At 43.7% G+C, this 12,943-nt stretch overlaps 1 protein-coding gene across 1 annotated transcript in view; it reads right to left on the minus strand.

The window, feature by feature from the left end:
• The window catches only part of ccdc85ca (coiled-coil domain containing 85C, a), a 75,421-nt gene that overhangs the window by 5,107 nt on the left and 57,371 nt on the right, over positions 1 to 12,943 (minus strand). The window contains exons 4-5 of the mRNA XM_034195446.1: positions 6,455 to 6,547; positions 2,310 to 2,408 (exon numbers count right to left, since the gene is read on the minus strand). Of these exons, the coding sequence (XP_034051337.1) occupies positions 2,310 to 2,408; positions 6,455 to 6,547 (192 nt within the window). The remainder of the gene's footprint in view (positions 1 to 2,309; positions 2,409 to 6,454; positions 6,548 to 12,943) is intronic.

The following is a 12,943-nucleotide window of genomic DNA, read 5'->3' on the forward strand; positions in this document are numbered from 1 at the left end:
CAGACAGACAGACGGATAGACGGACTGACAGATGGACACAAAGCCTTCGCAATACCTGATGGCCATATTTGATGGCCATCGGGTAAAAATCACAGGACAGTGGGAATAAAGACAGCCTTCTTTCCCGTGTTAACAGGGGATGGACAGAACAGCCACCTTTAAAACTCAGTATATAATTAAAGATAATATGCCAGACTCATACTTGCATTTAGATGAACAATTTTAAGGCTAATTCCAGTTCACTTTGAGTCACCAGGATTTTATTGAGGAAGAGCTGCAGACTCGAGCAATCTGCTCAAAAATACTCAAACTGAATTGACTTTAAAGGTCGAAACAAAAGTTGGATGTAAGAACTTCCAAAATGGCAGCAGCTGTTCGCCAGCAGCATCGTATAAGGCAAATTTATCAAAGCTTCATAAGTTTAATAAATGACAAATGAATCCATATTTACTGGGGAGGAGATACAGTACAAAATTATAGTCAAAGTAAATGTATCTGAATAAAGGGATGCAATATTTGCATAAATAAATGAGGTTTTTGGGTTGTTGTTTTTTTTGACATGGCCTGTTGTTACCTGTCTCACACACTATGTGGCAGTATTACACTTTGTGAGACAGGAAGATGCACTGAATCAGAATCAGTCTGAAGAGGACTTTCAGGCTGTGTGGCTTCAGTAGTGTGTTTAGTTTGTTGGTTTTGGGTTTCCCCAACTGTGATCAATAACAAGACAACACGCCTGAATCATTTACAGCGCCGTGAAAAGGTTTGTGACACCTTGAAAGTTTTTATTTTTGAAGACATTTAAAAAAAAATGGTGCGGCTCTGGTGTGAAAGGGTGAATGTGAGGTATCACTGTAAAGTGCTTTGAGCATTAAAGCGAGACATTTACCATTCTGTGCTACTATCCTGGCCCCATCCTCCGTTTTTATATTTGTGTTCTCTCTCTCTTCACATCTTCTTGACGTCCTCGTTCAGACATCACCTTCACCAGCAGTTTTCACGATCACAGTTATTGTTAGTTTGTTGCTGTCACTGTTTGTTTGATGGTATTTTTGTGAGTAACCACCAGTGTTGCCACAGTTACTTTGAAAAAGTAATCCAAGTACTGATTACTGATTACTCCTTGAAAAAGTAACTTAGTTGCTTTACTGATTACTCAATTGTAAAAGTAACTAAGTTAGATTACTAGTTACTTTTTTAGTTACTTTCCCCAGCTGCCGACAACAACCCTCTGCCACCTCAACATGACAATGATACTTGTTTGCCAAAACTCACTTTATAGTCACCCTTTCTTGACTTCAATGAAAATAAATACTTGTTTTATAAAAAGTAAAATAAAGACCTCTTTCTTGACCTCATATTTAACTGTTGACAGCACTGTAACAGTAAAACTTGCAATTTCTAACCTACATTGTTTATAAATGTAACTATTAAATTCTTTTTAACATTTAAATTCTCTCTAAACATTTTACTTGTCGAAATTATTATTATAAGAAGTATTAGTAGTTGTAGTAAAAAAAAAGGCTTTAAAACTGGACCTTTAATCTAGGGGTGTTGTGGGGGGGGGCACATCCCTGCCCCACGCCTCCATTCCATCTGGATTCGCCCCTGCTTTGGCGTTTGAGCACAAAGAATGGATAACATTTATTTATGCAGAAAACATGACCAGATTTACAGGTAAGAACGTTTTATTGCATTTTCACATCATGTGGTCCTCAGAAAGAGAGTTTAAGTGCATTTGAGTGAAAAATAGTGTTAGTTGTTGACGCGTCGCAGAGGATCAGCTGTTTTTAACGAGCACATACGGAGCGGCTCAGCTCAGAATTCTAAATAAAGGAGAAAAAAAGTATAAAAATGTCTTTGTAAAGCTCAGTGCAGGTGTGATGTTGTCACCGCGCTTTAAGAGATGAGGACGAGTCGTAGCTGCTGCAGAAAACCGCGGATGCAAAGCTCACAGCTCACTTAAAGTGGGCAGTTCAGTCGAACCCCGACCTCCTGTCCACGGACCAAGTTTAATGCTGCTATCGACCCACAATGTAAAAATAATAGTAACGCACAGTGACTTGGAGAAGTAACTTTAATCTGATTACTGATTTGCAAAGATTCACGTTAGATTACTCGTTACTAAAAAAGTTTAATTTACAAGAAAATTAAAAGTGGCAGCAAAGTACCACTGCAATATTAAAAACTGTGTGTTTTCTTCATGATGTGTGCCAACTGTGACTCATATGGACTGATATCTACAGACAAGGGGCAAAAAAAGGTACATTTTAAAAGTGTGTTCCACTCAACAATACAGAAAGACATACATTACACATTTCCCTGACGATGGCCTTCTCTTTCTCGCTGAGGTCTTCGTCGTACAGCTGTGACGTCTGCCTGTCCAGCTTCTCGTGCACCTCCAGCACCTACAAACATCACGTCCATCAGTTCCTCTCATGTCCACACAAATAAACTGCAAATTCAACCTGGTTGGTGTGAAACATAAGCAGTCAGGTCCATAAATATTTAGACTTTTTTTTTTCAAGTTGCCAATCACAACGTAACAGTTGAAAAGAGATAACGAACAGGAAGTGGAGGAACCACTTTTTTGTGTGAGAATTTTTATATTAAAGCAGTTTGCTTCACATCTTGATGTATTTCCAGCTCTCTGGGTTTTTGTTTTAAACCAAATTTAAAGACCACCCACTGTTTTCCGTCTCCACACAGCCACAGGGAGGCAGCGTTAAACCAAAGTTATTTGACTTTTTTTCACGAGTTATTACTTTTACTTTGTTGTTATTTTTAATACTCAGTTCAGTTTTATGACCTTATTACCTATGAATAACGCAGCCAGTCTGCTCTGTGTCAGTCTGATCCCGTCAGGTCTCAGAAGATAAACAGTGTGTGTCCTGGTTAGTAATTGGATGGGAGACCACTTCGGAACACTAGGGGCTGTGTGTTTCTTCAGAGAAACCTGAAGTGGCATCAGGAAGGGCATCTGGTGTCGCCGACCGAACGGCCCCGCTAAAAACCAGTCCACCCTGTCTTCACTGCGCATGCGTCATTAGCTGCAGTTCACAGATTAACTCCTCATTTCTGCTTCAAACTGCACTCCAGTCATCATCCATCTCAGCGACATCTGAAGCCTTTGTACAACAATCATTTCAATTTCAATTTTTTTTCAATTTATTTTCATTTATATTGCGCCAAATGACAACAGAGTTGCCTCAAGGCGCTTCACACAAGTAAAGTCAAACCTTACTAACCCCCAGAGCAGTAGTGGTAAGGAAAAACTCCCTCTGAGGTAAAAACCTCAAGCAGACCAGACTCAAACGGGTGACCCTCTGCTTGGGCCATGCTACAGACACAAATTACAGAATAATTCACAAAACGAATATACAAGAAATGCTGTTGGTGCACAGGACAGGAGGGTCTACTCTGCAGCACAAATACCACACCCATCTCTGGATGGAGCTGCACCTTAAACAGAGAGAAAGACAAGAAATACAGTATAATTTGTCAGCATTAAATGACAAGAAATACAGGAAAAACTAAGGTGATCGCTAGCCCTAAGCTTCACTAAAAGACCCAGACTTTTAGAGTAAAAAGCACAGAACTATACTATGCCAGTATGCTAGCCATATGAAAGGGAAAATAAGTGCGTCTTTAGTCTGGACTTCAAAGTCTCCACAGAATGGAGGTGATCGCCGGCCACTAGCCCTAAGCTTCAGTAAAAGATCCAGAATTTAGGTAAAGTTGAGGCCATGGCCTGCTCCAATTACTAATAAATTAATTAAAAGAGTAAAAAGCGTAAAACACAACTGTACCAGTATGTTAGCCATACAAAATGGAAAATAAGTGTGTCTTAAGTCTGGACTTGAAAATCTCCACAGAATCTGACTGTTTTATTGACGCAGGAAGATCATTCCACAGAACAGGGGCACGATAAGAGAAAGCTCTATGACCTGCAGACTTCTTATTCACCCTAGGGACACAAAGTAGTCCTGCACCCTATGAACGCAAAACCCAGGCCGGTACGTAAGGTTTAATTAGGTCAGCTAAGTAGGGAGGTGCCAGTCCGTGAACAGTTTTATAGACTAGTAGCAGAACCTTAAAATTTGATCTCACTGGGACAGGAAGCCAGTGAAGAGATGTCAAAATGGGTGTAATGTGGTCAAACCTTCAGCATTATTTCATCATAAAAGACAGAGGAAGCGATCAGAGTGCTGCGGCTGATGCGTTCAATGCGCATCGGTTATTTCAAAGCATCACTGAGTATCGCCTCGTTTCTGCTTAAAACGGCCTCGTTTCTGCTTAAAACCGACTTTAGAATGATTTAAGAGCATTTCCCTTGTCATCTGATGGTTAATAATCCCATTAATCCATTTGATCGCTTTGGGTGAAGAGACTGTCTCAGACAAGCTGCTGAGCTCTGAAATGACGCATGCGCAGTGGAGGCAGGGCGGAACAATTTTTTAGGGGGACCATTCGGTCTGCGACACCGGCGTAAAACTTGTGCCAAGTACCAATGCGGATCTGACTGTATCCGCTGTGGCGACCCCAAACAAATGGGAGCAGCTGAAAGGACAACAACGACTACATTATGTATGATTAACATGGGGTGTACAGCCAGAAAAATCTGAATGCCAGTCCCAAGCCCGGATACATGAGTAGTGTTGTTTCAGAAAGCACATCTGGAATAAATTTTTACCAAAACAAATGTGCACATCACAAACTGAAGACCTGCGTTATCAATGAATTCCTTTGCTGCTATTGTCCAACAGGGTGCCAATAGAAATTGGGTGATTGCTAGGGAAAGAAGGGGCAGAGAATGTGTCTAGAGGCAGCAGTACAGGAGGAAATGTAGAAATACGAAAGTGACAGGACTTGGCAGTATGAGTGATAAAGGGGGAGAGTTGGCAGATATGATGGACAGGAGAAAGGTAGATATACTAATGTGCCTACAACAGACCAAGTTTAAGGGAAGCAAGATCAGAAGCATCTGTGGTGGGTTCAAACTATATCATGGTGTCATGGCTTGGGTGGGCGGAGATATTGTGTTGGGGTCATTCTAAAGCAAGAGTATATTAAAATGGTTTTGGAGGCTAAGTAAGTGTTTGACAGGTGAAGCTACAAATTGAAGGGGTGATGATGAATGTCATCAGTGCATATGTCCCACAGGGAGGTTGCGAAATGAAGGAGGAAGATGATGAGTCAGTTATATGAAGTGTAGAGTGTATACCCAAGAATGGACTTCAGTGGGCATGTGGAAGGGAAGATGGTGGTGGATGCTGTTAAAAAGGCTGTAATAAATACTTATTTTAAGAAGAAGGAACACAGTGTGAGGTGTAGGAGCATAATATGTGCACACAGGTGAACAGCATTCTAAGCAGAAGATGCAGCCTAAAAGAAATTGGATATTAAGGTGGTGGCAGAGGAGACCGTAGCTAGACAGAGATTGTGGTTTGTAGGATGACTTTGGAGGGGAAGAAGAGGAAGAGTGAGAGCTCAACAAAGGATCAGATGGTGGAAGCTGAAGCAGAAAAACTGCTATGAAATTTAGGGAGGAGGTGAGACAGGCACTGGATAGAGGTGAAATGATTTCAGACATCTAAAAAACTACTGCAGATATGGTGTGACAGACAGGACACAGCAGGTGAGCATCACAACCAGCACACAGACAATCAGCACTTGCGCCCCTCAAGGGTGTGTGCTCTCCCCACTGCTCTTCTCCCTCTACACCAATGACTGCACCTCAGGGGGCCCCCTCTGTTAAACTCCTGAAGTTTGCGGCCAACACCACCATCATTGGTCTCATCTAGGATGATGAGGCTGCATACAGACAGGAGGTGGAACAGTTGGTCCTCTGGTTTAGTCAGAACAACCTGGAGCTAAACCCGCTCAAGAGTCCCATCACTCCTCCACCCTCTCCATCCTCAACAACACTGTGTCAACTGTGGACACTTTCCAGTTCCTGATATCCACCTTCTTCCGGGGGTCTGGATTAGACGTCCCACATAGACTCCATCATGAAAAAGGCACAGCAGAGGATATACTTTCTCAGACAGCTCAGGAAGTTCAACCCACCCCAGGAGCTACTCATCCAGTCTGTCTTGTGCATCTCCATCTCTGTTTGGTTTCCCTCTGCCTGAACTGTCAGGTCTGTAGAAAAAAAAAATCATCACAGCCAGCCTGCCCTCCATCCAGGACTTATACCGGTCCAGGACCAGGAAGCGAGCTGCTAACATGTCTGCAGACCCCAGACATTACAGAGCTCAAACTGGAGTCAAATTCCTTGTATTATTTGAAGATAGTTGGTGAATAAAGGCTGTTCTGATTCTAAGTCTGATTCTTTCTCAGTCATTTCCTTTGGTATTATATATTCTAGTTATATTTCCAACACAAATCCATAAAGAGCATAGCTGGATTTTGTAGGTCATTGTAATACCGGATGGGATGTGACCTACTGTACCTTCATGGCATGGACTACAGCCTCAGGCTTCTGTCCTGGGGGAAGGTAGATCCCTGTTGGGGAGGGTTCAAAGCCAGGGCCCAAAGCAGGAACCTGGGAAGACAAAACACACTGACTACGTTTACATGCCGTTAATATTCAGCTTAAGGTCAATATTCCGGTTTCTGAATCATTAGGAATAACCCATTTACTTGCTTAAGCAGACAGAGTTACACCTGTATACATGGCCACTGGTATCATTTGGAATATCCCCATCTAAACAGTGACGCATGGACAACATCCAGACGCACGGAGAACGTCATGACGCAAATATGTGTAATTTCCGTTTCTTCTTCCTCTTTCTACCATCAATAAAAGACATTATATTCAACTTTTTCATGATCCTAATGAAGTATTCAGTTTCCTCCTCGCTCCAAAAGTGTGGTGCTGTGCTGCCGCGTCTGGATTTCGCCATACTTGTTTACCTCTGCTTCTGTGGTGTCCGGTGAGTTGTGCGCGCCGCATACAAGTAATTGCCATACTCAAAAGACCAAGATTCCTTGCGGATAGGACATGCGCAGAACACAAAATAATGTTCCTTTCTATGGGGATATTCCGATGGGCGTTTATATGACCTGATATTCGGGTTAGAAAAGGAGTAACCCAGGGGTCATATTCGGGTTTTAAAAACCAGAATATGAGCATATTCGGGTTTTTGCGGGTGTTTACATGGCCGAGCGCAACTGGGTTATTGCTAATATTCCGGTTATGAAAGGGTTATTGGCTGCATGTAAACGTAGTCACAGATCATAGTAAGTGAAGAGTGTTTCCAATAAGCATCATTGATCACATGATCCTTTGTATGGATGCTATTTGTTTCTATACAGCAAGAAAGCAAACAAAGATTTGTCCAGTTATAATCAATTCCACACAATTTCTACTGTTCTACCAACAAAGGACTACAAAAGCAAAATGCTGTCAATACAACCACCACGGCAACTTTATATGGTCTCATACAAAAACAAATAAACAGAAAGGATCAAAAGATTTGCGTGTTGTCTGCACTTGAGCTGAACGTTATGTGTCTTCATGCATGGAATGAACTGTATTTATATTGTGTTTTCCATTTGAACCAGAAGTTCAACGCACTTTACAATGATGCTTCACATTCAACCTTTCACACACACACACACACACAGATATCATCATGCTCTTGACTGCACACCAAGAGCAACTTGGGGATTAAGGACTTCCCCAAAGGAATTTAGTGATTTTCCAGCCTGATGGGGATTTGAACAGATGATCCTCTGATCCACTACGAGACCATCACCTCCCTTCAAAGGTGTAGTATTCCGATCAGGTGTTAGGCAGGATTAAGAAGCCCTTTACAAATATCCAGCTCTGCAACTGACACCCAGTTTTGACCTTACTTGTGTAACCAGCATTCAGTGTTGTGAAAGTGTAGGAACACGGACCCACAACAGGGTGCGCAAATGAACGGACAATGGAGTAAGTCAAATAACAAAGCTTTACTGCTGTGAAACTCGCACAACAAACACAACAGATTACAATTTCGGGAACAAGCCGAATTCCAATGGTGTCGTGTGGGCAGGCTCGAAGGTAGGAGACGTCTGTCCAAGTCGAACCGGAACCACTCGATTTCCACCGCCACCGAACCCCGGGAATACTGGAGCCGCCAAGTCCCGAACTCCCAGGTGACCACTGCCTCCGCTTGTCGGATCTGGTACTGCTGGCGAGGAACAAAAACAGTCAGAGGTGGGTGCGCTGCACCCAGCAACACGGACGGTGGTAACACCACCTCCCCCTCTCGTCAAGAAAACACTGAAGTGCAGGTGTGTGAGTACTTATCCAATACTGTCTCCTGCTGCTCTTCTCTCTCTCTGTATAAAGGCAAAAAATATTCAAAGTTGATATAGTCGGCTGGATACGTTACCTCCTCGGTAGAAACGATATCTCGGCAATGAGGTGGAGAGGCCGTCCTGCTGATATACCCCACTGATGATTGCTGTCAGCTGTCTCAGGTGATGGATGACAGCTGTCACTCTGGCTGCTTCCGCGAGGCGGCAGCGCCCTCTGGTGCCTGGAGCCCGCACTCCAGGCAGGGCACCCTCTGGTGGTGGTGGGCCAGCAGTACCTCCTCTTCAGCGGCCCACACAACAATTCAGGGTTGCAAAGGGGTGGAAAATTTCCAGTAAATTTCCAGAAACATTCCATGGGATGTTATGATCACAAATATTGGAAGTTTTGACTATTTACTGAACAATGTGCAACATTCCAAGTTGGAATATTTCCATGGAAATTAATGCATAGTGCATGCAGGGGTGTGGCCTCAATAGCCTTGCAAATTGGCAGTGTGTTTGAGGAATGCACAGTGCCGGGCAGAAATTCAACAGAATTTGCATTAAAGCTGTACAAATTTTAAATTTCACAAAACTGACTAAATTTATTTTCTATCGAATTCCATGTATTGTGATGTTGGTTTATTTTTGTAAAGTACTGAAAAATTACAGTGCATTTTAATCAAAAGGATATATCTACTTAGTGGGAATTTTCCTGTTAATGATATCTACAGGAGGAAGCGTGTGTGTGCATGCTTGAGGTTTTGAGATTACGTTTGACCTGATGCACTTGTGTGATGTGAGTTCATGGAGTGTGCACGCTAAAAAAGTATTTATTTCTCACTAAGTTTGAAAAAATATATAAGAAATATTAGATTTATACAGAATTCAGCTGTTTTGCAGCATTTCCTAACATCTTGGTTTAGTTTGTTTGAACAAGCAACCAGCTGACGTCACGCTGCCTTCCTCTACTCTGATTGGCTGTTGCTGTGTGCTTCCCTGCATCCCTCATGCAAGTTGAGGGAAGCCCTACTGTCACACGTCTGTCCCATCTACTACACTTCCTGTGTTGTATTTTGATATCCCTTGTCTCTTGTGCATTATCATGAATTTCTTCCTGTGTCTCACCAGATGTGTCTCATCTGTGTAATCATGTCTTCGTCTATTTAACCTGTCTGTCCTCCTGTGTTCCCCGCTAGATTGTCTTGTGTATTATGCCGAGTTATTGCCTAACCCACTGGACACTGGTGCCTGATCAGACTGCTTCCTTGGTTTGGAATCCCTGCCTGTTTTCTGGACTGTACCCTGCACCTGATCCCCAATAGGTCTGGTTGCTGTGTGTCACACTGTGTGCATTACCTACTATGGTGATGTTGTTCTCAATTAAAGAACAATTAGGGATACCCTACAAAGGGGTCCTGGGTAGTGCTTGCCCATAACAGTACAATCTCACCATGTCCAACCCTGCAGGGAGTGATTCCATCTATAAGACCATCCAAAACTAGTGCTATTGTTTAATCCAGCAGGAAGAACAACTTGGTGGTGTTCTCCAGTGCCTGCAGAAGCTTTTTGCACAACAATAAGTACTAGTGGACCAGCGACACCTGCTGACTAGCCACCAGTCGGTCCACCAAGAACAATCCAAGTCTCCAGCGCCACACATGTCCACCCCCTCTCCATCCGGAGCCACACTGCCATCCCTTCCATCTGCCATCGGCCATGAACCTTGGCTTCCCCCCATCAACGGGTATAAAAGACACCCAGCTACCTGCCGCTCGTTCATGTCATGACTGGCCCTGATCCAGGCTTTGATCCCTTTTTTGCCCCTTTCTTTGCTGCATCTTCTGTTCCCGCTTTGATTTATTAGTGGTTTATTTTCATCATGTGTTTCTTCTATGTTCTATTTTGCTTTGTCACTTTGTTTCTTTGCTACTTTTATACTTTAGTCATTGTCCAGTTCCGTTCTTGTTTTGTTCAGCCAGTTTGTGTTTTCATTGTTTACAACTTGTTTATTTTGTTCTTCTAATTTGTTATATTATCTGTTGTGCTTTGGTGTCAGGTTTTATTACAGTCTGTTTTATTTTTGGTTTGTTTTACCACTCTGTTTTCTTAGTTAGTCCAGTTCAGCTTTGTCTTGGTGTCTTCTTTCAGTTCTCATGTTCATGTCTGGTTTGCTATTGCATTATATTCTGAACCTGATTTCCATTTTTGCTCTGCTCTGCTTTTGCCATTTGTTTCCACTCCGCACCTCCCATCAACTCTTTGTTCCTTGTCTCACGCCCAGTTATTTATGTTCACTTCACATCACTGCACCTGCCCCATGTCTTTGTCTCCCACCTTGTTTATGTCTGCTTTGTGTTTCCATTCACTCACGCTCTTGCACCTGCTCCTTTGTCTTTGTCTATTACATCACACCACTGTGCTCACTCCCTTTAGTCACACTCTTGACTCCTGTTCACACATCTTTGTCTTTTCTTCTCTCCACCTTGTGTTCTCTTCCCTCACTGTCTTGCACAACATAGTATCTTTGTTCATTATCCACGCCCCCTTTATGGTTCCTTCCTCTCACGTGCACCTTGTTAACACCACCTGTTACTAATTAGTCCACATGTATTTAAACATGTATTTTAATTTGTCCTTCACTTCCTCGCCAGATTATTGTCTTGTACACTTTCCAGCGCCCTTCATAGTCTTGGTTTCTGTCTCGCCGTGTTACGAATCCTGCTCTGTTGTCTTTGACCATACCTCTAGCCTCATCCCGGATGTCGGTGTTTGCTTGTGCCTCTGAACCCTGCTTGTTTATGACTGCGTCTCAGCATGATCCTGTTTGTACCTCTGCCACGCTGACTGACCACATGTGTACCGAACCTGTGGCTGAAATAAAGACCACGTTTTCTCTTACACCTAAGTCAAGTCTGGGAGTCTGTATTGCGGGTCCAACTGCTCCTGGTGCCAGGCTGTCGCCCGGCTTGACAGTTCCTAGTCCTCTGTTCTTTGATCTTCAAACTTCAGCCCAGTCCTTACCTGATGGAATCATTCAGGGTAGTGTTTGTAATCACACATCTGATGGGAAGAGCTCATGAATGAGCGGTGGCAGAATAGTTGAGGACGGCACCCATCTGTTGCTCCGTGGAAGAGTTTTCTGCAGCCATGCAATCAATTACGAGGCCACCCAACCTAAGACTGTTGCTGCATTTTGCCTGCCTTCCTTCCGGCCTGAAGGCGGGTGAGTCATTGATTATGCCATTCCCTTCTGCACTTTAGCTGCTGACAGCAGCTGGAACAGGGCTCTCCAAGGGTTTTTCGTGGCTGATCTCTGTGAGTGTGAAGGATCATCTCATGCCCTTTGATTTACCAGATTCCTTCCAGGGCGTCGTGACATTGGCCATTAAAATCGGTCAACATCTGATGGAGCGATGCACAGAAAGAGACTGAGGCAGACCAACCCCTCCCTGCTGGCAGCGCACTCCTTGGGAAGGAGCAGCAGCGTTCCCTGTGCAGGCTGACCCCCTACCACCCTGGAGGAACCAATGACCAATGCAGCTGGGATGCTCTCGCCTCTCTCTCCAGTGGAATGCCAGTGACATGTACGCAAGGGTTTGTGAATTTATTGTGGACAACCAGCACATTTCATTGCTAACTGTCCTCTTAGGTCTGCCACCACACCAGCACGTCATTTGATGAGTCATTCTGCTACATTTGCCATTGTTAACCATCCTCTTATTCTTGCCTGTTTGCAGTCCTCAGGGCTAATAAATGTGGGGGTGTTGCTGGACTCTGGGGCTGATGACAGTTTTATGGATCAGGAACTGGCCTGCCAGCTGGCGGTCCCTCTCGCCACTCTTTAGGAACTCCTATGGGCAACTGCCTTGGGACAGATGACTGCTAGCCTTGGTAACCCACAAGACATCCCCACTGCACCTCACCATACCAGGTGATCATTCGGAACCATTATCCTTCTTTGTCATCGACTCCCCACAAAATTCTCTTGTGCTTTCCTTCTCCTGGCTCAAAGAACATGAATCTTAGGTGGCCTTGGCATCAGACTGAATCACTGGTGTCACTTAACATGTCTGTTACACTGGATGTTTGTCAAGCCGTCCAGGGACCAGCAGCCTAAGTCCTCGCCTCTGGATATCTGCAAGTTTCCTGAATCGTCCCTGAATTTTATGACATATCTGCCCCATTAACTTCCCTTTGTCTCCCACAAACCTGCAAAGAGTTTGGTAACGTTATCTTACTGGAAGGCCGTCAGGTCTCTCACAATCTGATCATCTACGGTATGTTGGCAAGCTACTGGGAGTTAAAAAGAAGTTACCATATGAGGAAGAATTTAAAATAAGTGCAGTCCTAGTTCCATCGAAATATACCATCACGCTTGTTTACATCGCCGCGTGTTGTTGGATCCGTATAAAGACGATTGTGTTACTGGTACAAAGTCAGTGCAAACCTATACATGTCAACTCTGAGAGCAGACAGTCAGATAAAGTGCTGCCTCCTGCTGATGTATGTCCCCATGGTGACAGGAGGTGCAGTCGCCCTGCTGCGTTTGCAGTAACGCAAGAGGGATCAATCAGACTGAGAGAAATCAAATCAATAGGACTGATCAGATGTCCTGCATCTGTTTTAGTGAGCTCACATTCTACTGACA

This window comes from Thalassophryne amazonica, chromosome 19 (assembly GCF_902500255.1).
Source record: "Thalassophryne amazonica chromosome 19, fThaAma1.1, whole genome shotgun sequence".
Taxonomy (NCBI): Eukaryota; Metazoa; Chordata; class Actinopteri; order Batrachoidiformes; family Batrachoididae; genus Thalassophryne; species Thalassophryne amazonica.